The 25,545-nt window shown below is 44.2% G+C and overlaps 1 protein-coding gene across 1 annotated transcript in view; it reads right to left on the bottom strand.

Moving 5' to 3' along the window:
• Positions 1 to 25,545, bottom strand: part of RAD54L2 (RAD54 like 2) — a 113,020-nt gene that overhangs the window by 13,356 nt on the left and 74,119 nt on the right. The window contains exons 3-14 of the mRNA XM_004368578.2: positions 13,848 to 14,049; positions 12,773 to 12,912; positions 12,197 to 12,313; positions 11,668 to 11,894; positions 10,662 to 10,844; positions 10,385 to 10,518; positions 8,896 to 9,092; positions 5,946 to 6,288; positions 3,975 to 4,152; positions 2,526 to 2,777; positions 2,187 to 2,305; positions 684 to 802 (exon numbers count right to left, since the gene is read on the bottom strand). Of these exons, the coding sequence (XP_004368635.1) occupies positions 684 to 802; positions 2,187 to 2,305; positions 2,526 to 2,777; positions 3,975 to 4,152; positions 5,946 to 6,288; positions 8,896 to 9,092; positions 10,385 to 10,518; positions 10,662 to 10,844; positions 11,668 to 11,894; positions 12,197 to 12,313; positions 12,773 to 12,912; positions 13,848 to 14,049 (2,211 nt within the window). The remainder of the gene's footprint in view (positions 1 to 683; positions 803 to 2,186; positions 2,306 to 2,525; positions 2,778 to 3,974; positions 4,153 to 5,945; positions 6,289 to 8,895; positions 9,093 to 10,384; positions 10,519 to 10,661; positions 10,845 to 11,667; positions 11,895 to 12,196; positions 12,314 to 12,772; positions 12,913 to 13,847; positions 14,050 to 25,545) is intronic.

The following is a 25,545-nucleotide window of genomic DNA, read 5'->3' as shown; positions in this document are numbered from 1 at the left end:
GTTTTTTTTTTTTTTTTTTTTTTTAAGGAGCCTTTTTAGACACCTTTTCTCCAATCACTGCCCCCCCCACAAAATTTAAATAACACAGACATATTTGTTTATGTAGTGTTTGTATATCTGTGCCTTATACATAAAAAGAGGTAAGATTTTTTTACACACCCCCTCCTACAATCAATTTTCACCCCTTTGGGGTCACATCACCCCCAACGAAAATGCATGCTCTATGCTCTATGGTCACGCTGCTCCTTCTACCTGGAATGATCTTCTGGCCGTACTTGCTGTTATTCAAATTATCTCCATCTTTGTGAGTCTGACTCAAGTCCTGCCTTCTCAGGAAGCCTTCAACCATCCTCACCATGATGACTCCATCCTCCTGAGAACTCTAGTTAGGGCACTCGATCAGCATCATTTTGTATCTGTCCTCAAGTTGTCACATCTCAGATGAAGACAAGGCCTATGGTTTCCACTTCTCTGTACTCTTCCTATTTCCACCAGACTCCCCAGCCTCTAGTTCAGTGCCTCGAACACAGCAGCTGGCCCTCAGGATCTCCCTGCTCTGTGGCTAATCACAGGTATTTCTGAGTTTGATGGAGAATGGAGCAGGAGAAGAGAGAGAGAGAAGGAAAGGGAAACCCTTAAGCGGACCTTGCAAGTCTCCAGGAACAAAGCAGCAATACACTCACGGAAGTAGCTGATGTTTCGAACCCACTTCTGCGCTCCTTGCCCCTCAGCACCAGGCAGACAGGGTATTTCTCGTTTCCCTAGGAACTCCTCGATGAGAGCCAAAGTGGAAAGGCTCTGGCTGAAAGGGATAACATTTGGTTTGGAAGGTTCCCAGACCCAAGGGAACCTTGTTTCCCAGCAGGCCCACACTCATGTGCAGCCTCTGACAGTGGAAGCTCCCGCAGCCAACTCCCCTTACATGGTAACCCACAAAAAGCAACCAAGGGTGTTCTCCCTAGCTCAGAATATGAGCAGAGTCAGCTACATACTTATTACAATCATACCCCCCAAAACATTCTCTAGTCTCTCAATTCCTTGCTTCCTTGATAGAAAAATTCTGGCATTTAGCTCAGTACACATAACAAACAGCATTCGGTATTAAAAGTCAACACCATGCAAATACACAGTAAGACCTGCGAAAGCCAGGACCTGTGTAAGACAGAAAACCTGTCAGAGAAGGAAAAAACACAAATATTTTGCACTAAAACAAGTGACAAAAAAGTGGTAAGACTGCACCCTGTTAAAGGCGGGAAAACATGTGAGATCCAGAAAAACAAGGCAGTCCTCCTGTCAAATTCCGGCTCACACAGGTTTCACTGTAAATTAGATCTGACCATCTTAGGGGTCTTGTTAAAGAGGCAGAATCACTTGGCTGCTTCCAAGTTATGCGGTCAGTCTCCCCAGAAGTGATCCATAAAGCCAGAGGAAAACTAGGCTCTCCCCCAGTTAGAATTGCTGCTGTCCTCTCAAAGTGTGTCACCAAGTGGAAACCCTCACTCTGAGGCCCCTGAGCTGGGCTCCTGTCACTTAGCTCTCCTTGGAGCTTAATTTGCTCAGAACAAACAAGTCATCTCCTTTATGTCTGCTTCCCTGAGAAGTTGGACCTTGATGAGACTCAAAGCCTCGGCCTGACTGAGAATATGACTCTGGAACAAATCTCATCATTTACTTGGGCCTTAAATACAAACCTTTAAAAAAAAAAAAAGAAAAAAAAAGTTGCAGAGGGAGAAAAACAGATTAGAGCAGGGGTCAGCAAACATTTCTTTAAAGGGCCAGATAGTAAATATTTAAGGCTTTGCAGATCCCACATATAGTCTTGATGGCATATTCTTCTTCATGGGTTGTTTTTTTTTTAAATAAATGTAAAAACTATTCTTAGCTCTCAGGCCAGATCTGGCCTGGGCCATAGTTTGCTGGATTAGACTATGACCTCCTCTAAGGTATCCTCCATCTCTAACATTAGCCAGGGTTCTAAACTGTTCTCTGTGGAAAAACCACATTGGGCAAAGAAACTCCCAGAAAGAGACAAAAATACAAGAAGGTCCTCACGATAAGCACTGGGTTGCAGAGGCACAGAAAGAGAGAGAGAGGAGGGCTGACGTGGCCCTGGTTGGTCTCACTCTGCAGAAGCTGTGTCACTCTTTACCATAAGACACAGCCTCACCTGGAACTTCTCCTCCTACCTGAACACAAGGATCTTGTCCCCAAGCTTCACACTTTCCTCAATCAAGTGGAAAAGCAGTACCATCTTGGGAGAATTCTCTAAGACTCCAGTCTGGTAATTTGTCAGAAGGTCCTTGGCCTGCAAGAGAAAAACAAGGCAAGCTGGAGCAGGTCCAAGGCCAGATCACTAGAAATAAAACTCTCCCTTCGAGGCAGCAGCTCACCAATCCCCTTTATGGTTCTCTGCAAAGACTTTGGCGGTGCAGTGCACTGTACACTCCCCACCCTCCCCCCAGGTAGGCCTCACATCGTCCCTTCCCACCTGCGGTTTATGCCTACAGAAGGCCTGCTTGACTCACCCATTCGTATGTGACAATGTTGTTGCCTCGCTCCTGGAAAGGATTGAAGCCGACCCCCTGTAGGAACTTGCTATTGGTTGTCTCTCCCATTGAGGAGGCCAAGGCACTGTCCTCTCCCTTGCTTTTTGTCCCCTGTGATGGGCAGCGGGTGCTGGTCCCTGCTGAGCCAAGCTCTTCCACGTCTAGGTCCTGCTCGTTGGCCAGGCTCTCCTTCTGAAGGGCTTCATACAGCACATCCGGGTGATTCCAGATCTGAGGCCCAAGGGAAAGGAGAGATGGCACAGGGCAGGGAACACTCCAAGGGTGTCCCAGAGTCTAGAAACATGTGGCTGCTCAAGCACACACCTCCCACAGCACATACTGTCACACCAGAAATTAAAGTATCCTCAACCCTTTCACAGCCAAAGAGCCTGCACACTCGCTTTCCCCAACTGGCTCTGATGGCCATGACACGATGAATGGAGCGCTTACCCCAGGGCCATGCCAGTGGGTTTGGTACATCATCAAAATGGCTGCAGCAGAAGCCTTGCTTTCTTATTCAAATGAGAGTAAGACAGTTCATCTTTCACAGGCAGCTACTCAACTATCAAACAAGACCAATCTCTCCCTATGGATAAAATATATTTGACTTATGGATGACCGACCAAAAGTCATTTCAGAGATTATTCCCGACAGGAACTGAGAATTACTCGGCGGGTGTGTTTGGGGTGGGGGGTGTGCATTGGCACTGCAGCATCCTCACAGACCATGTCTGTTTCAGCTGCCTGGTCCTGCTCTAGGGCTGTGGCCACAAAATAAATATTTTGAAACCTCACCTGTCCCTGGATACACACCTTTAGCTGACTTTGTGAACTGGTAATCAGTCAGGAATAAGACCTAACAGGTATGCTGAGAGCTCAGCCAGAAGTACCAAGTCAAAGAAACAGGTCCTTCAGGAGGCAACAGGAAGCACTTGGCCAGATCAAAGCCAAGTCAGGGTTTATCAACCTGCTCAGGAGGCTTTGTGCTAAAGACACCTGACTCTTGTCCCAGACATCTGTGTCTTATTGTCCCCAAACCATCTCAAGCAATATGAGAATGAAAGAAATCTCAATTTGCTTAAATCTAGAACTGAATGGACGGTATCCCTAATAGCCTGTCTAAGCTATATATTTCTTGAATCCCTATTATGCTAGCAGTAAAAAATTCTGCTCCACGATATGCCTCCACCAGTCCCCTTTTCCAGGTGGAATATAAAAGATCGAGAAAGGAAGTGTTTTCTCAAGTTTGGGATAGCAAGTTGTACAGCTGAGTTGTATAACTAGAACATCTCTCCCTGGAGCTCCCATCCTCCAGGGCAGTGGCTTCACTCTCAATTCATGCTTCCCTTATCAAAGATAAGGAGTAGCTTCCTCGGCACCATATGCTTCCTTAGTTCTGATCTCAGTCTTCCTGGGGGCCCCAACCTACCTTGCAGCACACACAGAAAGCCTTAAGGGGGTTCAGCCCCAACCAGCCGCTGCTACCACAGTCCCGGAAGCGGTCCATGAATTGTGTGTACAAATCTCGCTGGATCTTGGAGAGCCGCACCAGGATCACATTTTCTTCCTTGGCAGGGAGATGAATCTTCAACACAGTGTGGCCTCTCCTACAGAAGCAAAGAGGTCAGCAGTGGCAGACAGTGTGGTCAGGAGAGCTCAGTGCAGGATAAAACAGAACCGCTGCACTCCTGCCAAAACCTCCCTCTTGACGATCTTAACACACACAGCAGCCTTGCAATAGTGAAGACTGGTTCAGCAAAAACCAAGAAGAAACAGAGCCCATCAACAGATGAATGGATAAACAAACTATGGTACATACACACAATGGAATACTATTCAATGATAAAGAACAATGATGAATCTGTGAAGCATCTCACAACATGGGTGAATCTGGAGGGCATTATGCTGAGTGAAAAAAGTCCATCGCAAAAGGACAAATACTGTATGAGACCACTATTATAAAAACTCATGAAAAGGTTTACACACAGAAAGAAACAATCTTTGATGGTTACTAGGGAGGGGGCGGGGGAGGGAAAAACACTAAATAGACAATAAGTAAGCGGTAACTTTGGTGAAGGGTAAGACTGTACACAACACTGGGGAAGTCAGCACAACTTGACCAAGGCAAGGTCATGGAAGCTTCAGACACATCCAAAGTGCCTGAAGGACCTATTTACTGGGCTGAGGGCTAGGGACGATGGTCTTGGGGAATATCTAGCTCAACTGGCATAAGATAGTTTATATAGAAAATGTTCTACATCCTACTTTGGTGAGTAGTGTCTGGGGTCTTAAAAGCTTGTGAGTGGCCATTTAAGATAATCCACTGGCCCCACCCCATCTAGAGTAAGGGAGAATGAAGAAAACCAAAGACACAAGGGAAAGATTAGTCCAAAGGACTAATGGATCACAACTATCAGAGCCTCCACCAGACTGAGTCCAGTACAACTAGATGGTGCCCGGCTACCACCACTGACTGTAACTCACAAAAAAAGACCAGCCTTACTGGTCTTACAGAGACTGGAGAAACCCCAAGAGTATAGCCCCAGACATGCTTTTAACTCAGTACTGAAGTCACTCCTGAGGTTTACACTTCAGCCAAAGATTAGACAGGCCTATAAAACAAAATGAGACTAAATGGGCACACCAGCTCAGAGGCAAGGACGAGAAGGCAGGAGGGGACAGGAAAGCTGGTAATGGGGAACCCAAGGTCGAGAAGGCGAGAGTGTTGACATGTTGTGGGGTTGGCAACCAATGCACAAAACAATATGTGTAGTAATCATTTAATGAGAAATTAACTTGCTCCGTAAACCTTCATCTGAAGCACAATAAAATAAATAAATAAAAAGAAGAAGAAACTGATTATTTTAAGGATGAAGAACTAAAGCAAAGAGGCAGAGTAATCTGTCCCAGGTCACTGACTGACTGACAGAGACCAGGGTAACTCCAGGCTCTTGCCTTGACCCAGGGCTGCCTCTGAGCTTTCTCTACACATGCTATCTGAACAAGGGAAGTCGAGGGGACTGCTGTAGACTAGCCTGAGCTACATCTACTGAGATGCTGAAATCTGGTGAGGTCACACCCCTAGAGCCATCACCTCTATTCTTCACCCAAGTCAGCAGAATGCTACTCTCTCTCACTTCCCTCAGCAAGTAAGGCAGGTGTCCCTAGGGACTTCAAAGATTAACTTCTGAGAGAAGCATCTCTAGGTTAAACTTTCAGGGGAGTGAAACAGTGGACATCCATCACCTGTTACCTATTTACCCAAAGGAAACTTTCACTACTGCCCCACTAGGAAGGGGTCCTCCCATTGTAACAACATCCCTCCCTTCATAATAGCCTTGGCATGTTCGCTGCACTGGGGGCTGAGGATTCAGAATGCAGGGCCCTGAGGATGGCTCACCGCTGCACGAAGCCCTCCAAAAGGCTATGCAAGACATGGCTCCGGTATCGCATGAGACGGACGTCCTGAGGTGTGCTGTCAATACACTGCCCGTTCAGGATGGGGCGTTCAAACATGTTGCTGAACTCCTGCCGGGTTCCGAGGAAGTCTGGGCGCACAAAGTCCACCATGCACCAGTACTCGATGAGGTTGTTCTGCAGGGGGTACCCAGTGAGCACCACCCGGCGGCGAGAGCGAATGTTCTTCAGGGCCTGTGAGGTGCTGGCCTGGCAGTTTTTGATGCGGTGTCCCTCGTCACAGATCACCACATCAGGGCCAGGGCGGCATAAGGCCTTCTCAAACTCTAGGGAGGGAAGAGGATCCGGAGTCAGAGGGTGAGAGGGCCTGCTCTTAGTCAATAATATGAGAAGTAGGGGTGCCCTGGAGGAGACAGAAGAAATGAAGGAAGCAGGAAAGCAAGAGTCAGCCCCCACAGGTGAAAGGGAGCCAACCACACAAGCTCCTGTGCATCTGGTGTGAAGCCAACCTGGACTGTTGACTCTTGCAGTAATTATCCCTTTTTAATCCTTCCCTTCCCTTATTATTATTTTTATTCCTTTCGGCTAAGAGTAAAACTGATTTGCATTCCTAGGGTTTACAGCAACTGGGCAACAGCGGAGTACCAGCCTAGGATTAAAAACGTGTTCCTGGATGAAACCCAATGGGAATAATCCAGACACTTCAGTGGGCTCTCGCCACACCAAGGGTTGGCTGGTGGGGGCTAACCAAAGGACAAGGTCTTCCCATAGTTATTCATCAGTCATTAACAAATGGAAAATTCATTCCACAGAAGCAAACTAGAACACAGCCTCAGAGATGAAGAGGCCTATAAAATGAAATAGCCTCCATGCCCTTAAAAACTTCCTTCCCAACTCTTATGCACTGCTGGTGGGAATGCATAATGATACAACCATTTTGGAAAATGATATGGCGCTTCCTTAGAAAGCTAGAAATAGAAATACCATACAATCCAGCAATCCCACTCCTAGGAATATATCCTAGAGAAATAAAAGCCATCACACGAATAGACATATGCACACCTATGTTCACTGCAGCACTGTTCACAATAGCAAAAAGATGGAAACAACCTAGATGCCCATCAACAGAAGAATGGATAAACAAACTTTGGTACATACACACAATGGAGTATTATACAATGATAAAGAACAATGATGAATCTGTGAAGCATCTCATAACATGGATAAAACTGGAGGACATTATGCTGAGTGAAATAAGTCAATCACAAAAATACAAATATTGTATGAGACCGCTATTGTAAAAACTCATGGAAAAGTTTACACACAAAAAGTAATAATCTTTGTTGGTTATGAGGGATGGGAGGGGTGGGGGGAATACTAAATAGACAATAGATAAGTGGTAACTTTGGTGAGGGGTAAGACAGTACACAATACTGGGGAAGCCAGTACAACTCGTACAAGAAAAGGTCATGGAAGCTCCATAGATACATCCAAACTCCCTGAGGGACTGAATTGCTGGGTGGAGGGCTGTTGGGACCATGGTCTCGGGGAATATCTAGCTCAACTGGCATAACACAGTTTATAAAGACAATGTTCTACATTCTACCTTGGTGAGTAGCATCTGGGGTCTTAAAAGCCTGTGAGCAGCCATCTAAGATACTCCGCTGGTCTTATCCCTTCAGGAGCAAGGGAGAATGAAGAGAACAGGATACAAGGAAAAGATCAGTCCAAACGACTAATGGACCACAACTACCAAGGCCTCCACCAGACTGAGTCCAGTACAGCTAGATGGTGCCCAGCTACCACCACTCACTGCTCTGACCAGGATCACAACAGAGGGTTCTGAACAGAAGTGGAGAAGGATGCAGAACAAAATTCTAACAGAGGGACTGACAGAGACTAGAGAAACCTTGAGAGTATGGCCCCCAGACACCCTTTTAGCTCAGTCGTGAAGTCACTCCTGAAGTTCACCGTTCAGCCAGTGATTGGACAGCCCCATAAAACAAAATAGGACTAATGAGGCACAGCAGTCCAGGGACAAGGACTAGAAGGCAGAAGGGGACAGGAAAGCTGGTGACGGAACCCAAGGTTGAGTAAGGACAGTGTTGACATGTAGTGGGGTTAATCATTGTCATAGGGTAATATGTGTACTAACTGTTTAATGAGAAACTATTTTGTTCTGTAAACTTTCATCTAAAGTGAGAGTAGCAGCACAACTGGAAGAACGTAATCGATATCACTGAATTGTACATGTAGATATTTGTGAAATGGTGTATCTTTGGCTATGTATATTTTCACCAAAAAAAAAAAAAAGGTCCTCCAAGGTCGAGAAGGGAGAGTGTTGACATGTTGTGGGGTTGTTAACCAATGTCATAAAACAATATGTGTACTGACTGTTTAATGAGAAAATATTTGTTCTGTAAACCTTCACGTAAAGTACAATAAAAAAAAAAAATTTTAAAAAATAACTTCCTTCCCAAAAGGAGCAAAGGCCCCTTAGAAGAGGACACAGAACTAGAACTACACAGGAATGGCTTTGACTAAACGCAACTGGGATCAATTCTACTCTGTCCTTATGTGATTAAAACACTTTAGAAATATTTTCTTAATGTTTTCTAGAACATCTCCAAAAAGTTGATAAAGGGAGTGGTTACTCTCCCAACTGTTTTGTGAGAGAAACAGGCCAGACTGGCAGGGGAAATTCTCCCGACCCAGTCTGTGGCCCTGCCTAACTGGAACCCATTGCTCGCAGAGGAAGCAGCACCTCCAAGAGCCAGTGAAGTCATCCCACTCATGCTGGGGACCAGGATTTCTGGTTCACGACAACTCACATCAATAAAGCATTTCACACTTGACCAGGTTCTGTACTGGTCAACACTAGTTCTTTTTTTCCCAAAATGCCCCCAAGAGCATATCCAGGATAAGCTGCCCACCTCTCCGTAACTCCTGCTGCCGATCTTCCTCATCCAGATCAATGATGACCGGGTGAGAACGTTTCTTGGTTTTCTTCGGTCTACCTGTGGCAAAGGATTTCTTCAGGGTGAGGAGTCTGTACATTTCATACCCCATCAGCAGCACCCCACCCTCTGACACCCAATCAGCCATCACTTTAGCACGAGCTGCCATTGTCCTGCAAGAGTGAACAGAGAGAATTGTGTGATATGTGAATTCTATCTCAATAAAGCTGTTTTTTTAAAAAAAAAAGTGAACAAAGAGAAAGCATTATTGCTTCTGCTGCTCTCCCGGAAGAATTTCTTAAAATCAAAGCTGTGTTGATATACGTTCAGAATTCCTTATTGCCAAAGACTTTATGTGGCAGCTAGCACAGGGCTGGCCAGCTGCCCAAGGACTCCCCCAGCATCTTAGAGATACCAATTGCACTGAGGATGGACTCGGTCCTTTGATGATGGTTAAACAGCAAGAAACACAGTAATTCAGCACAAGGGAAGTGAAAATGACAATCCTCTTGGATGTACACACATAACTAGAGTTCTACATTTGAAGAAGATTTCCAAGCTATTCTTATGATAAATACAAGGTAGTAGAAGGAAGGGTGACATTCTGCATTTCACCTGCCCAGGCTCCAGTGAGTAAAGAGCCAAGGACAAGTAGTAAAGGAAGAAGAGCAACAAAAACCAAATGACCCTCAGCACAGTCACTCTACTCCTAAACAACTGAGCCCTGGCTATATTTCATTAACTGCAGGTGGCCTAACAGTCCCAAAATCTAAGAAAAGCAGAGCAGGTGACCAGCCACCTATGAGGCCACTCACAGTCTCCTCGTTTGGAGGTGTGTGGCCAAACATCACAAAATGCAGCCTCAGCAGAAAAGGGAGTCTACCTTGTCAATTATCCATGCCAGCGAGGAGAAAGGGTAGCATGGATAGCTGGCTTCGACCAAGAAATAGCTTTAGATTTTTGGAAATCAGGTTGAGTTTATGGAATGGAAATATAAATCTTTTTATTTAAATGTAAAACAAGATTTGCACCTTTCGAAGCTTTGGAAGTTATACCACTAAATGTCAACTGCAAATCAGTGCTTAAAAGAAGAGACTGATGATTACGTTTCTAAGAGAAGAAAAAGGTAAAAGGTAAAAAGGTAGGAGATGGAAAGTTCCATTTTATTATGCTGAATTTTATTACTAAACACATGGGAAAATGTGACCGTGCACATAGATTTTCAGGATATAAAAGCATCTTCAAACAGAACACAAGACACTTCCCAGGCTATATAACTCTTGCTTTATTGAAAAGCTAGGGAGAGGGAAATAAAAAATAGCCAGAACAGGGAAAGGAACACAGCAAGAAAACCAAAAGGAATCTGGGAGGATAGGGCACATATCCCAACACACTGCCTTTACATCTGGGTTCCTGACGGAAGTCTAAAAGGAAAGGGGCAGACAGGAGAGGTTAGGCCACCTACTTGTGCTCATCATTCAAGATGTGAACTTTAAAGAACCGGGGCTGAACTTCTTCAGGCTTGTTGTCAGCTGGAAGGGCTTCAGGAGCTGGAAGCCACATGTTGAACTCTGCCAGCCAATTCTGAAGAGTATTAACCTGTCAGAAAACCAAGTCCAAAAAGAGGGTTTTAAGGAACTAACTCAGAGCTGAGCTCACCATGTTTTTTTAGCTCTCAGAAAAAGGCATTAGCCCAGAGCTCTTCAAAGGGGTTACTAAGTGGAATCTTCCCAAACTCTTACCGGCACAATGGCAAGGACTGTTTTGGCTGGCGTGTGGCGGAAAAGGACATCGATGAAAGAGATCACCTGCAAAGTTTTCCCTAGACCCATACTGTGGGCTAGGATACAGCCAAAGCCACTGCTGGTCTTAAATCTCTCCAGGGACTCCACCAGGTTATCATACAGGAACCGGATTCCACCAATCTGACAAGAGACAGAGACAAATGTCAGAGGGGCTGGCAAACAGCAGGGCTCTGAATTACTCTCTTTGGGATTAGTCAGAATCAAGTAAATGAGCAGACATTATAACAGACAGCTAGTGTGGATAGCTACAGAAGTTTCCCTGTACCCTGACTGGTCTATTAGATGGTGATAGTCTTCTTGCAGAAAACACAGAAAAGCATTCACTTTGTACAATGTTCCATCTGTTGCAAGAATTTGCAGTACCAAATTCCTGGCAGGGTCTTTCACTCAGCCTTGGCTTGGCTGCTCTTGACCTTGGGTACCTCACCCCATCAAGGCAGTCCATTCCATGAGGAGCAGTTCTTGTTAGAGTTCTTATGTTGAGTCAACCTCTGCCTTCATGGAACTTCCACTCACTGGTCCTGGTTCCAGGCTCCAGATCAATACATACTAACTCTGCTCCCTCCTCTATTGCAAAGTTCCCCAGACACCTGACTCTTATGTCTCTTCTGGAGCTACAACTTGCTAATCAAAACACTGCTCTTGAGAGAGTATCTCCACCAGTCTTACTGATCCCACAGAAGGAGGCTCAAGATTATTAGGTCAAAAAATCCAGAGTCTCCTATATGACAGGGCAAACCTGAGGCTTGTTTCTTCCCTTTCCTCAGTCCTTCTTACTTGTCAGGAATCTTGAAGCATCAACTGCTAGGGGGAAGAATCAGGCCTTTCCAATAGCTCTTGGTACCAAATAAGTACTTCACGGGCTGTGCTGCTAATAACCACCAGCAGGCAGTGTCCACAGCAAAGGAGCAGAAAGGAAAAGGAGAGTCGAGGCTTGTTGTACCTGATGAGGTTTCACTGCCTGTGCCAGCTGTGGGGCCAGGAAGACATTCTCCTCCTCCGGAGGGTGGTTCAAATTGACAAGGACCCTCCCCAGAGCATCATGCTGGTTTAAGGCATCATTCACATGGGTGCCGCCCTTCTCCTCTTCCTCATCCTCCTCGCTGACAGACTCACTGCTGTCCACAATGTGCAGAGTGTCCTCATCTCCAGAGCTCAGTTCAATCACCTCTGAGATAGTAAAAAAAAAAAAAAGAAAGAAAAAAAATTATCCCAGGGAGCGCACAGAAACTTAAAGTGAGAGCCTGTCATTACCTCCAAAAATTCTGATTTTTATCTTTTCTCTCTTCTAGCTTCAAGTTTAGACAAGAGAAAAACTTACATTTACTAAGGAGACTCAGGGAAATTTGTCAAAGCCAGACCTTAAACTGAAAGAAATGGCTGAACTCTTTTCTATTCAAAGGTACAACTGATCTCTCAAGGCAAACACTGGGTCAGGAGGAAGGAGAGGCAGCTCTAAAGCTCCATCTTACCATCTCGACTGCTTTTTTCATCCTCACTGCCACTGCTACTGTCCAAACAAATGACTTCCTGGGCCAAGACCCGAGGAGGCAGTTGGGGACCATCGCTTGCTCTCAGGACAATTTCTTCTAGGAAAAGAAAGGTAGAAGGGAATGTCAAAAAGACAGTTAGCTCAAACAAATTTCCTAAAATGATTCACCACACCTCCTCCTTTGTGGCTCTCATGGGGAGTATCCCCTGAGGAGAAAAGCAGAAGCCATCTCAAAAACTGTGGTCCTCTTTCCAAATTCCCCTTTCTCTACTGGTTCTTACTTCCTAGTACCCACCTGGCTACTAGAAAAGGTCCCAGTCTCTCGGTATATTAAGATCAAAAGTTATGGGAAGAAAATCTAAATAAAAGCAATTTGAGGAGTACATTTTTATTCATCTTAACTTTTTTAATGAAATTTTTCTGATCATATACTCCCAAGAAGCTGAATGACTCTAAAGGATTCCCGAGGGGCCCACAATCTTATCCCAGATCTGTGCGTGCTGAAGTCCTCTTCTCCACGGAGTGCAAGGCCTTTCCTGCCACCTCCACTGCTTACCAGGGAGGAACTCCAGGGGAACCGTGGGAATAGGGGCTGCGTAGTCTTTCCTCTGCTGCTCCAGGCGTTTCCTTCTTTCCAACTCTTCCTGTTGTGCTGCTTTGGTAACTGGCTCCAACTGATCTTCCCGGAGCAGCTTGCTAAACGAAAGAGCACACACTTGGGTTCATTTGAGATCTGGGCAATGTAATGTCAAGGCTAAAGAGGGAAATGACCATTGCCAAGCTAGGAGAGTTGACGGGGCAGGAGGAGAAGCCCCATCAGTCCTCCACACCCTGCCATGAACAGGAGAAAAAAAGGGGACTTCAAGGCACAGATGGTTCTGGGCTAATGTACTTTCTCTGTTATTTAACTTTCTGATAGGTGCCACTCCCAACCTGTCTCTGCACATAACATGTCAAGAGTAACATGGTTATACATGTCACTCATAAAGCTGAAAAGCAATATTAAAAAAAAGAGTTGTTACGTGGGGAACTGGGATTATTGGTATTTCTACTTCCTTATTTCCCAAATTTGGGGTAATACTGTCAAGTTATTATGTTAAAAAAAGTGGGTGCAAGGGGGCGGAAAGAGCATCTATCTCCTTCCAATTGTACAAGTTGTTATTTGGCCGACGGAAGGACTGCTAGACATTCAGGAAGTTAAGGAGTTCATGTCTGCTCATCTCTTACCTGAAGGAAGAAGCCCTACTTTGGGCCAGTCCCCTGCCATCTGGAGTTGACTTCTAAGAAGATGAGAACTCAGTTTACTTTACCTCCTCTTATTGTCAGACAGAAGGAAAAAAAGAGGAAGAAACAGAGCATCTAACCTAGGGCACCCTATCATCCTTGGGTTGCCTCCCAGGGCCTAGAGAGAGTGAGACACTCACTCCCCTAGTGGTCAAGGGCCATCCACATCCTCCCTGCACCCTCTGACAGCCCAGGTCCATGGTCCTGAGATGCATCTTCACTATTAATGGGGACTCATAGACTGCACTTTTCTCCTCTGGAAAGAGGACTCTCCTGCTCAAACCAGTCCTCCTGCTATCAACAGCCTTTAGATGAAGGTATTACACCTTTATGCCCGCACAGCTCACCGTATGTTTCTCCTCATGTGGGAGGGCTTCTGAGCTCTCTTCTTCTTGGCGTCCTCAGAGGCTAGGCTCTTGCCTTGGTGGCGCCTGAGCGGCTCTGGAGGCTCAGACTGAGATGAGGTAGTTGAAGTGCACCGTGACGGCTGCTGCCCATCTTCCCCAAGCTGGGCACACTCAGTGCCACACATGCCTTCCAGGGACGGGTCTGAAAAGACAAGGGGAAAGAAATGCCAGGGACCAACTTTAATGGGGGGAAAAATGGGTTTTGATGTCAGACACACCTGTGTTCAAATCTGAAATAAGGAACTTAACAGCTGGTAACCTAAGCTGGTAAACCTCTCTGAAGCTTAATGGGCGTATCTATAAAATGAGGAAGGATAGTGATGCCTACATTTCAGAGCTGCTGTGAGGACTAGTGTGCATGCCTAGAACCAAGCCTGAACCCAAGTAGGCCCACAACAATGATATCCATTACTCTTACTGTAACTTAGCAGTGCCATCAGAGCAAGGAAACTTCATGGCCTCTGACTGCTCAACAAGAGATAGGGTTGAAACAACTGGGTTCCTAATACAGCTCACACTCTTTGTATGACTCTAAGCAAGTCCCTCCACCTTTCATCTGCAAACGGGAATAATCTCCCTTTCAGTGTGTCTCAAAGCATTCATTTATTCAACTCACCAATCATTTAATGAGGGCTTACCATATGGCAGCGCTGTTCTAGATGCTTCAAGGGATATTTATAAGACTCCTTCCCTTCAAGGAGTTTGTGTTCTATTTAGGAAGACAGATCGTGTATAAACACACACACAATGATGCAAGGTGTGTTACAGGAGGGCAAGCCAAAAGACCTAAAGTTTTGAGGCTTGACATCATTTTTCCACCAGAGGTAATTAGCTAAACCAAGAATAACTGTGTTAGGGTCACAGGAATCTGAGGGACACTACTCACTGGATGATCACACAAGGAATCATATGGGAGGCAAAATGTGAGTTAGGCCTTGAAAGATGAGCAGAATGTCTAAAGGTGATGCCTTGGCTGTGAGGGAAAAAATGGAAGGGATTCCCAGCAGAAGGAATGTCATTTGTAGCATCAAACACCACCAAGGTCTGGGGTTGGGGTGGGAGAGGTCCATGTGCACACCCTTCTCTGCCTGCTAAGCAGTATTCTGTTCACTGAGCGGGCAGGCCTTGACGGTCACAGACTCTAAGTCAAATCCTCCGGAGCCTCCTAGATACACAAACCAAAAGGTCTTTTCCAAAGGTAAGAAGAATTCAAAACTAGAACATAAATGCTATAACTGAGGTGCTCTAGTCAATACCTTTTGGTTCTTAGGCAGGAAGGAGCCAGGAAGGTTTTTGTTTTTTTAACTGAACTATCGACTTTATTCAGATTTCATCAGTTTTTCACTAATGTCCTTTTGCTGTTCCAGGATCCAACCCAGGACATCATGCTGCACTTAGTTTATCATGACTCCTTAGTTTCCTTTAATCTGTGACAGTTTCTCAGTCTTTGTTGTCTTCCATGACCTTGACACATTTTTGAAGAGTACTAGTCAGGAATATCCCCTGAAGTCTTCTTAAAATGATACTTTAGCTTAACTAGTAAATAATATCTGCTTTGAGCATTATGCTCTTTTAAGAACTATCTATATGGGACCAAATTGACAACAGTAACTTGAAAGATTAGATAGGAACCTTAGGGGGCAGTGAGTGATGTTAATGGGGGAGGAACAACTCAGAAAAGCAAAGTAAGAATGGTTGCACAACTTGAAGAATGTAATAAATGCCACTGAATTGCACATGTAGAAACTGTTAAATTGGTGTACATTTTGCTGTGTATATTCTCAACAACAACAAAATAAATTATATTAAAAAGAAAAAGAGTTCTGGTGAGGTGTTTTGTAGAACATCTCTCAATTTGGGTTTGTCTGATGTTTTCTCATGATTAGATTGAGGTTACCTGGACATGTTATCAGGAAAGGCCAAGCACCAGAAAACGACATCATGTTTGGTAAAGTAGAGAGTCAGCAAAAATGAGGGAGATAACTCATGAGATGGATGGACAACAATCATGAAGATGGTACAGGACCAGGCAATGTTCTGTTCTGTTATACATAAGGTTGCCATGAGTTGGAGCTGACTTAACATCAACTAATAACAACAACAATGGGTTTTATTTTTGGAAGAATATCACAGAGGTGAAGTGCCTGTGATGGTTAAGATTGTGTGTCAACTTGGCTAGGCCATGATTCTCAGTGTTTTGGCAGTCAAATAATGTTGTGATCACTTCCCTGTTGAGATGTGATATGTGATCACCCCCATGATGGGATCTGCTGAGAGTAGCCAATCGATTGAAAGGGAGTTTCCTTGGGCGTGTGGCCTGCATCGAATATAAGCGGCTCAACGGCTTTTTGCTTGTGCTGGATCCTGCAGCTGGCTCCTGTTCATCAGACCTCTGGTTCTTGGAACCTGAGCTAGCAGCTTGCCTGCAGTCTTACCTGCCGATCTTGGGACTGGTCGATCTTAGCAGCCTGTGAGCAAGAGCCCTACTCTCAGACATGCCAGTCTTGGGTTTGCCAGCCCCTGCAGCTATGTGAATCAGGAGAAGCCTCTATCCTGACCCATGGACTTGGGACGTTCCAGCCTCTACAACTGCGTGAGCCATTTCCTTGACATAAATCTCTCTATATTTATACGCTTCACTGGTTTTCTTCTCAAGAGAACCCAGCCTAAGACAGTGCCTTTCTTACCACAGCATATCAGAAGGTACACAATGGCAGCATGACTTATCACTGGTGGTGTTAACTTAGATCAGCTGGTTAAGGTGGTGTCTGCTAGGTTTCTCCACTGTAAAGTTATTATTTTTCCCTTTCCACAGTCTATTCATTAGAACCCAGTCATGAAGTCCAGTCCACATTCAGAAGGAAGAGAATTAAGCTCCATCTCCTGGAGGTAAGAATATCGAATAATCTCTAGCCTATGTTAAAACCACAACAAAAATAAATATTTTGGGAGAGATACTTTGAAGCTATGCAAATATCCTATTTCTCCTTAAAAGTTTCACTCACTAATTTAGCATTCATCAGTGGATCTTATTTGGAGCAATTATTACTGTGCTATTCTAATGGTGGTTTTCTGTTTCTCTTTGCTTCTACATTTATCATTTGGAATTTTTCTATAAGGAAGATGCGTCCTTCACTCCCATTTATTTATTTATTCAGCCATTTTTTACATCAGTATTGACTCAGGCATGTAATGAAGTAAGAAACATTCAACCATGGAGGCTTTGATAAAGGGAGGTGAGTTGCTGTAAGTCTTCAACCAGTGAAGCAATGAGCTGGTGTCCCCACATTGAAAGATGTACCATGGGTCATCATCCTATGCACTCAACCGCACTAACAAGTAACAAATGCGCTGTCTCACCCATGAGTGGCTGAGTTGGGGGTTCATGATGCTGCAGACAGTCTGTACTGCTCACCTTCTGAAACCCAGTATAGCTTCCTCCTTGTCCTATTATCATTCTGGGTTCCCATGGTCCCTTTTCACATTGGTGCCAGATTCTGAAATAGCATGGAGTTGGAAACTAATGTTTCCGAAGAGAATGAACAGAGTGTAGTGCCAGACTGCTGGGATGAGAACTCCAGTTCTGTCCCTTTTTTCACCTTTCTGTTCCTCAATTACAAAATGGGAATAACAACTCTAGTGGTCTCAAAAGTTGCAGTAACAATTATATGAGATAGCCTAAATAAAATGCTAAAACAATACCTGGCACATAGTAAGCACAATATAAAACAGGGTGTTTATACTATGACTACTACTATTCCAGGTAAAAGGCAGAGGTTTGGTTTCTTATACATATCATCTCCTTTCCTCGTTACGATAACTCTACAAGGTGAGTTTTGTTTCCCTGATTCTAAATACAAGAAACTGAAGTTCTGAAAAGTGAAAAAGGCTTGCCCATGGGTATACAGGAAATAAGTAGGAGCAGGCAGTTAAAAACATGAACTTTGCAGTCCTGGCTCTGAATCCTGGCTCTGCCGCTCCGTGTTCATGGGCTCAACTTGTCCGAACTATACTTACCACATCTGTAAACAGGGATGTTAATACCGCTCTCATGGAGGATACTATTCCTCAAACCCTGGTCGGCCTAACTCCATGGAACTCTACACTCCCTACCACACTGAACAGTCCAGGAGCACACAAAGCCCTGGGACTCGGTCAACCATGCTGGGAAGCAGTATTTATGTGTGTAGGGAAGACAAACTTAAATTATATATCCTAAATGAAGACTAGAAATAAGAAAACAAAGGAGGAATCAGAAATGGCAGGTGCAAACTGCATTTTGTTGCATCACAAGTGTTCCTTACACATATACACAGACACACACCACACCTTTATCTTAAACCTCTTCACATGAGACTGCCACAAATCAGCCACTTGATGCCTCTCCTGCTCCCTGCTTTCAGTTGGGCCTAGCACACATCTGAGCATCTGCTGTGTGCCAGGACCTGAGCCAAGGCAAAGTGGAATGGACCACGAGAGGGAGGAAACATGTATGCAGTCTGTTGAGTGGCTACTAGCAAAAGCACTTGGGAAAGGACACCTAATCCAGCCTCACCTAGCACTAGCGGTGGGTTGCTTCTTTGGGAAAGGTGAGACTTGGGTTTAATCTAACAGAATAGGTAGAAACCAGCTAGCAAAGGAGGAAGAAGCAGAATTCTAGACACATACAGGAGCATAAGCAAAAGGCACAGAGACTTGAAACAAGGTGGAATGGCTGGGAAAATACATGCAATTGAATATTGTTTAAAAAATGAAGTAAGCAATACAGCAGCAGAAAGGGCCTTCCCACACGCAATCACTTCCCTGCCTCTTTCTAGGAGCCCTTCATCTGAGGCCGACTTAGGCCCTTCTCTGGAGGCTGGCACAGAAGTCAACCCCCATCCTGGGGAAGACTATTTTCAAGCCCTCTTCTTTCTAGTATTCTACATTCCATCGTCCTTGTGCTTGGGGATTGGGGGGCGGGGGGGGCGTGGGAGGAGGTGAGAGCAGCTAACATGATTATTGTAAGAGTGCGTGCGTGTTGCACACATACTTTCACGTGTGGACGACCAGTGTGATTCACTCCCTCCGGCAGCACTGGCAGCACCTTCCCCTGCCCTCACACTGAGAGTTCATTGAAGGTTTTAGGTAGACAGCCTTTTTCAAAAGCAAAGGGGAAATGGCCAAGGAAGGCACCAGACAAGGAATGCTCGTGATGGGACACTGCAATACCATTAGCATGCACAAGAGGTTAAAGCATCACTCTCCTCTCTATTACTACTGGATCCTCAGCAGGCTGTTTACAAAAGGCCTCCCAAAAAGAGCAGAACCCAGGGTAATAAGCATTGGGAATGTGGTGTGAGCCTGGCTCATGGATGTGTTCCACCTGCTGAAGAAGATCTATTACTCACACATCCGGCCAGGCATGAGAACTAAAAAAGAAGCTCCAAAATGGAGCTATGAGTCTGCTGAGTTGCCCTCCCAAATTCACTACCCTCCGAAAACAGCCCTCTCCAATTTCCATCTGAAACACTACAGGAAAAAAGCTCAGCAATTCTCTGTTGGCCTTTAGAAGAACTATCATTCCTTTAGGCACCCACCTCTTCAAAGAGCTCTAATATTTCTACACCATTGTCACATAATACTGCAATCACCTTCCTCCTAGCTCAGCCCAGAATTCTTCCCTCCTAAACTGTTGTTGAGCTGACTCATGACTCATGGGGGCCCCATACACAACATAATGAAACACTGCCGGGTCCTGCGCCATCCCCATGATCAGTTCATTGTAATCCGTAGAGTTTTCGTTGGCTGACTTACAGAAGTAAATCACGAGGTCTTTCTTCCTAGTCCATCTTAGTCTGGAAACTCTGCTGAAACCTGTTTAGCATCACAGAAATATGCAGACCACTGCTGACAGATGAGTAGTGGCTACGCATGAGGTGCACTAGGCAGAAATTGAAACTGGGTCTCCCATATGAAGGTGAGAATGCTACCATTGTTTATCACCAACGTTCCTAAAAGGAGAGGACAAATTCCTCCTCCCAAACAAACACCAGAAACCCTGGTGGCGTAGTGGTTAACAGTGCAGCTACTAGCCAAAAGGTTGGCAGTTCAAATCCACCAGGCACTCCTTGGAAACTCTATGGGGCAGTTCTACTCTGTCCTATAGGGTCACTATGAGTCGGAATCGACTCGACGGCAATGGGTTTCGGTTTATACAAACACCAGGCTAGAAGCAGGCTCCTCAAGAGGTGATGTCCATTACCAAACAGCCACTTCCACCAATACTGCAGCTTGGCCTACATACCAACTATACTTGGGGGGGGGGGGGGGGCGGTGAGTTGGCACACTTCAGCTTGTTTTGTTAGGTCTTCTGGCCTGGTTCTAATAATGACCTTTGACACTCTCCTGGCCTTAAGCCCTTTTTGTTTTGTTTTTCTGTATCACAGGCAAATTTACTGAGCAACCATTCAGAACAGTCAGAGGTATGGTTAGGGAGCAGGCAGATAGGACAAAACCAGAGGACAGAGAGCAGGCCTTGAATGTCAGGCTGAGGGGTTTGAACTATTGGGCCATGGGAATTTATTGTCAACTGTTCTATTTCCTTCTTCTGGCTTCTGCCTTGCCTATGTGAGCTATTCCTGGGAGGAGGAAGAACAGAACCTGATGGCCTTTCAATATCACAGACAGATTCACTATGGAATCTCCCAAGTTGTGAGAGCTGGCATGGGGCTAAATGTGGCAAAGTACAGCAGCAATTTAAAAATGATCATAGTTAAGTATATACAATTTCCATGCACACTTAGTTCAGACACAGTGTTCCCCCTATCCTTTATACAGACATAGAGGTCTAAACTAGCTCCTTATCACCAAGCAGTCTTCGAATGAAGAGTCAGCTTCTGGGTCCAACAATGACCATTCACTTGTTAAAGGTTTTAGTTTAAGGTTTACTGTCATGTAAGTCAAGGAGCACTCACTGGTGGCACAGTGGTAAAGTGTCAGGCTGCTAACCAAAAGGTTGGTGGTTCAAACCCACCAGCTGCTCTGCGGAAGAAAGATGTGGCAGTCTGCTTTCATAAAGATTACAGCTTAGAAACCCTATGAGGCAGCAGTTCTACCCTGTCCTATAGTGTCACTATGAGTTGGGAAAGACTTGATGGCAATAGGTTTGGTTTTGGTCATGTAAGTCAGTGTTTTACAAGTGCTTCACTGCTGCTTAATGATGTTATGAAGTTTCTGGTTTCTATGTAACCTCATAAAATGTATCACACCTTAGAAAACTATTCTTAATAATAAAACTATTATTTCAAAAATTCTATAATTAGTTTTTCCGTAAATCAAAATATGACTTTCACCATATTCTCTTTTGTATCTTCTGAATACTAAATCATATGAATTTATAGCCTAATCAAAATAATAAATTTTTTCAAATAATAACTCTCCTTTCAAATAAAAGTTCTCCTCCAAATTCTATAAGTCACCAGCAGGAAAAAAGGTAAAAATGTCAACAAGGAAGTAAAGAGACACATGCTTTGACAAGCAACTGAGGTAAATTGGTGTCTGCATGGCTTAAGAGTCAATGGATATTACTGCTCCATTCAAGAGCACAGAATCAGACCTGGTCACAAATACCTGTGGACCTTCTCCTTCACGTGAGTCAGCTGTGAGCAGTAATCACCAGAGTTACATAAACATCAAAGAACACTTACATAAGCTTCTCGGGAATGAGTTCTGAACACCACCACCACAAATTCAGCTAGGCAAACGAGTAGCTTTGAAAGAAAATCCTCTACATTTCATTTATTGTGGGTACAAGGTCCAAACATCTCCAGGGCCCTTTCTGCAGCTGTCCTATCTCTTCTTCCTCCACAACCCCATCTGTATAAATCAACATCAGTGGGCTCTTCACCAAATGCCTCCTGATGTGATAGGATGTACACTCCATGACCTATGAGGTATATGTATCCCAAACATTGAAACTGAATCTGAACACACCTTAAAATCGCATTCTCAGTACACAAAAATACAAGGGACAGAGGATTATGTAAAACAAGACCATGGTGATGCAATCAGCAAAATCTAGGATGTGGGAAATTACAGGACAAGTATGGATTTTATTCTTCTACAAATAACTTTCAAGGAAAAAAATAAAATGAAAACAAGGACAGGAAAGCTTATAGATTAAAGAGATTTAAAAGCCATATCAACTAACCTTGTAAGGACTGACTGAATTAACAGTAAAAGCAATTTTTAAAAGATAACTGGGGATTATCCGGCTGTCTTAGTCATCTAGTGCTACTATAACAGAAATACCACAAGTAGATGGCTTTAACAGAAAGAAGTTTATTCTCTCACAGTCCAGTAGGCTATAAGTCCAAATTCAAGGCATCAGATCCAGGGAAAGCCTTTCTCTCTGTCAGCTCTGGAGAAAGGTCCTTGTGATGCATCAGTCTTCCCTTGGTCTGGGAGCATCTCAGCGCAGGAAACTCAGGTCCAAAGGACGTGCTCTGCTCCCGGCACTGCTTTCTTGGTGGTATGAGGTTCCCACGTGTCTCTGCTCGCTTCTCTCTTTCATATCTCAGAAGAGACCAGCTTAAGACACTATCCAATCTTGTAGATCTCATCAGTATAACCTTATCATAGTGACAGAGTTTACAACACATAAGGAAATCATATCAGATTACAAAATGTTACACAATCATACAATACTGGGAATCATGACCCAGTTAAATTGATACACATATTTTTGGGGGGACATAATTCAGTCTATGACACTGGCTATTCAGCTATATTAAGGAATTATTGTTTAAAATATTTAGGTGTGATCTACGGTGGAAGTCAGCACAACTGGACTAAACCAAAAGCTAAGAAGTTTCCTGAATACAACTAAACACTTTGAGGGACAGAGTACAGGGGCGGGGGTCTAGGGACTATGGTTTCAGGGGACATCTAGGTCAATTGGTATAACAAGTTTATTAAGAAAATGTTCTGCATCCCACTTTGGCGAGTGGCATCTGGGGTCTTAAAAGCTTGTGAGCGGCCATCTAAGATGCATCAGTTGGTCTCAACCCACCTGCAGCAAAGGAGAATGAAGAGCACCAAAGACACAAGGAAAATATTAGCCCAAGAGACAGAAAGGGCCACATAAACCAGAGACTCCATCAGCCTGAGACCAGAAGAACTAGATAGTGCCCTGCTACCACCAATGACCGCCCTGACAGGGAACACAACAGTCCCTGATGGAGCAGAAGAAAAGTAAGGTGCAGAACTCAAAATCTAGTAGAGAGATCAGACTTAATGGTCTGACTGAGACTGGAGCGACCCTGGAAGACATGGCCCCCAGATGCTCTGTTAGCCCAAAACTAAAACCATTCCCAAAGCCAACTCTTCACACAAAGACTAGACTGGACTATAAGACATAAAATGATATTCGTGAAGAACGTGCTTCTTAGCTCAAGTAGATACATGAGACTAAACGGGCAGCTCCTGTCTGGAAGCGAGATGAGAAGGCAGAAAGGGACAGGAGCTGGTTGAACAGACATGGGAAATGTAGGGTGGAAAGGAGGAGTGTGCTGTCACAGCATGGGGAGTGCAACTAGGGTCACATAGCAGTGTGTGTATAAAGTTTTATATGAGAAACTAACCTGAACTGTAAACTTTCATTTAAAGCACAATTAAAAAAAAAAATTACGTGTGATAATGATATTGTGCTTTTTTTTTTTTAGGTCTTTATATTTTAGAGAATATAGTAAATACACTCTGAAGTATTTACAGACAAAACGGTACAACGTTAAGGATCTAATTCCAAATAATCCAAGGTTGAAGGGAATACAGGCTGGCCCTGTATTCACAACTACTGAAGAAAGTAACGGGAACACAGGTTTCATTTTACCATTGTCTCTATTTTTTATTATGTTTGAAATTTTCCGTAATAAAAAATTCAGAATATATTTAATTTTCAAAGTTTTAACAGAAAATAAAATTTAATAAGCACTAACGTCTAAATGGAAACCCTGTGAGAGCGCTGGTGGCACAATGGTTAAGCACCGTGCTGCTAACCAAAAGATCAGCGGTTCAAACCCACCAGTAGCTCCTTGCAAGAAAGATGTAGCAGTCTGCTTCCATAAAGACTTATAGCCTTGGAAACCCTATGGGCAGGGGCAGTTTCACTCTGTCCTATAGGATTGCGATGATTCAGAATCAACTTGGCAGCAACAGATTTGGTTTAAGCAGCCCTGATGGCAAAGTGGTTTAAGTGCTTCGCTGCTAACCTAAAAGTCGGCAGTTCAAACCCACCAGCTGCTCCACTCCGCTCCTTGGGAGAAAGACGTGGCAGTGTGCTTCTGTGAAGATTACACCCTCGAAAACTCTATAGGGCAGATCTACTCTGCCCTACAAGGTCACTGTGGGTCAGAATCAACTTGATGGCAACAGGTACAGGTTTTTTTTTTTTTTAACCTCTAAACAGAGTTCCTGAGTGGTGCAAACAGTTAAGGGCTCAACTATGTATGGGCGGTTCAAACTCACCCAGAAGTGCCTCAGAAGTAAGGAAGGCCTGGCGATCTGCTTCCTAAACGTCACAGGATTGAAAACCCTATGGAGTAATTTACTATGCACACATGCGGTCGCCATGAGTTGGAATCAACTCCATGGCAACTAATAAAAACAACCTCTAAACTTTTTAGAGCTCAACTTTTCCAAACTTATTACTACAGTGAAACCTGTGAGAGCTAGAATTCAATGGGACTGCCTTGTTTTTCCGGGTCTTGCCAAGTTTTCTGCCTTGGACAGGGTGCAGCCTACCACTTTTCTATCGCTTTCTATTAGTGGAAAATATTTGAGTTTTCCTTCTGACAGGTTTCCGCCTTACACAGGTTCCGGCTTTCAGAGGTTTTACTGTATATATTTGCATGTTTTATATACTGGTAATCAATAAGTGCATATCATTTTGTGTCTCCTTTTGGCCACTGGTTACATATAAATACGTATTTGACACAGTTTACATAATTGTCATTTTAATGGCACACTGTCAGTATATCACATACTACTTAGTCATTCACCTGCTGCTGGACATTTGACCTCTTTCTTATTTTTCATTTGTATGAAGCCATAAATATCTTTGTACAAAGTATTTCCCCTTTTAACTTACTTATTTGTGGTATATCCACTGTAGTTGATAACTAGCAAGAGTTCTGATGCTTAGTTCAATGATCAGCAAACTTTTTATGTAAAGAGCCAAAGAGTAAATATTTTAGGCTTTGTGAGCCACATGTTCTCTGTTGCAACTACACAACTCTGCCCTTGAAGCATAAAAGCAACTATATATAAATGAATGAGTGAACGAGTGTGGCTGTGTTCCAATAAAACTTTATTTACAAAAACAGGCAGTGGGATTTACTGGCCTGACAGAGACTGGAGAAACCCCGAGAGTATGGCCCCCGGACACCCTTTTAGCTCAGTGGTGAAGTCACTCCCGAGGTTCACCTTTCAGCCAGGGATTGGACAGTCCCATAAAACATAATGGAACTAATGAAGCATCAGCAGTCCAGGGACAAGGACTAGAAGGCAGGAGGGGACACGGAAAGCTGGTGACAGGGAACCCAAGGTTGAGAAGGGACAGTGTTGACATGTCGTAGGGTTGTTAACCATTGTCATAGGG

Source organism: Trichechus manatus, unplaced genomic scaffold (genome assembly GCF_000243295.1).
Source record: "Trichechus manatus latirostris isolate Lorelei unplaced genomic scaffold, TriManLat1.0 scaffold00001, whole genome shotgun sequence".
Taxonomy (NCBI): Eukaryota; Metazoa; Chordata; class Mammalia; order Sirenia; family Trichechidae; genus Trichechus; species Trichechus manatus.
Note: the sequence above shows the minus strand (reverse complement) of the source record. Positions and strands in the feature narration are given on the sequence as shown.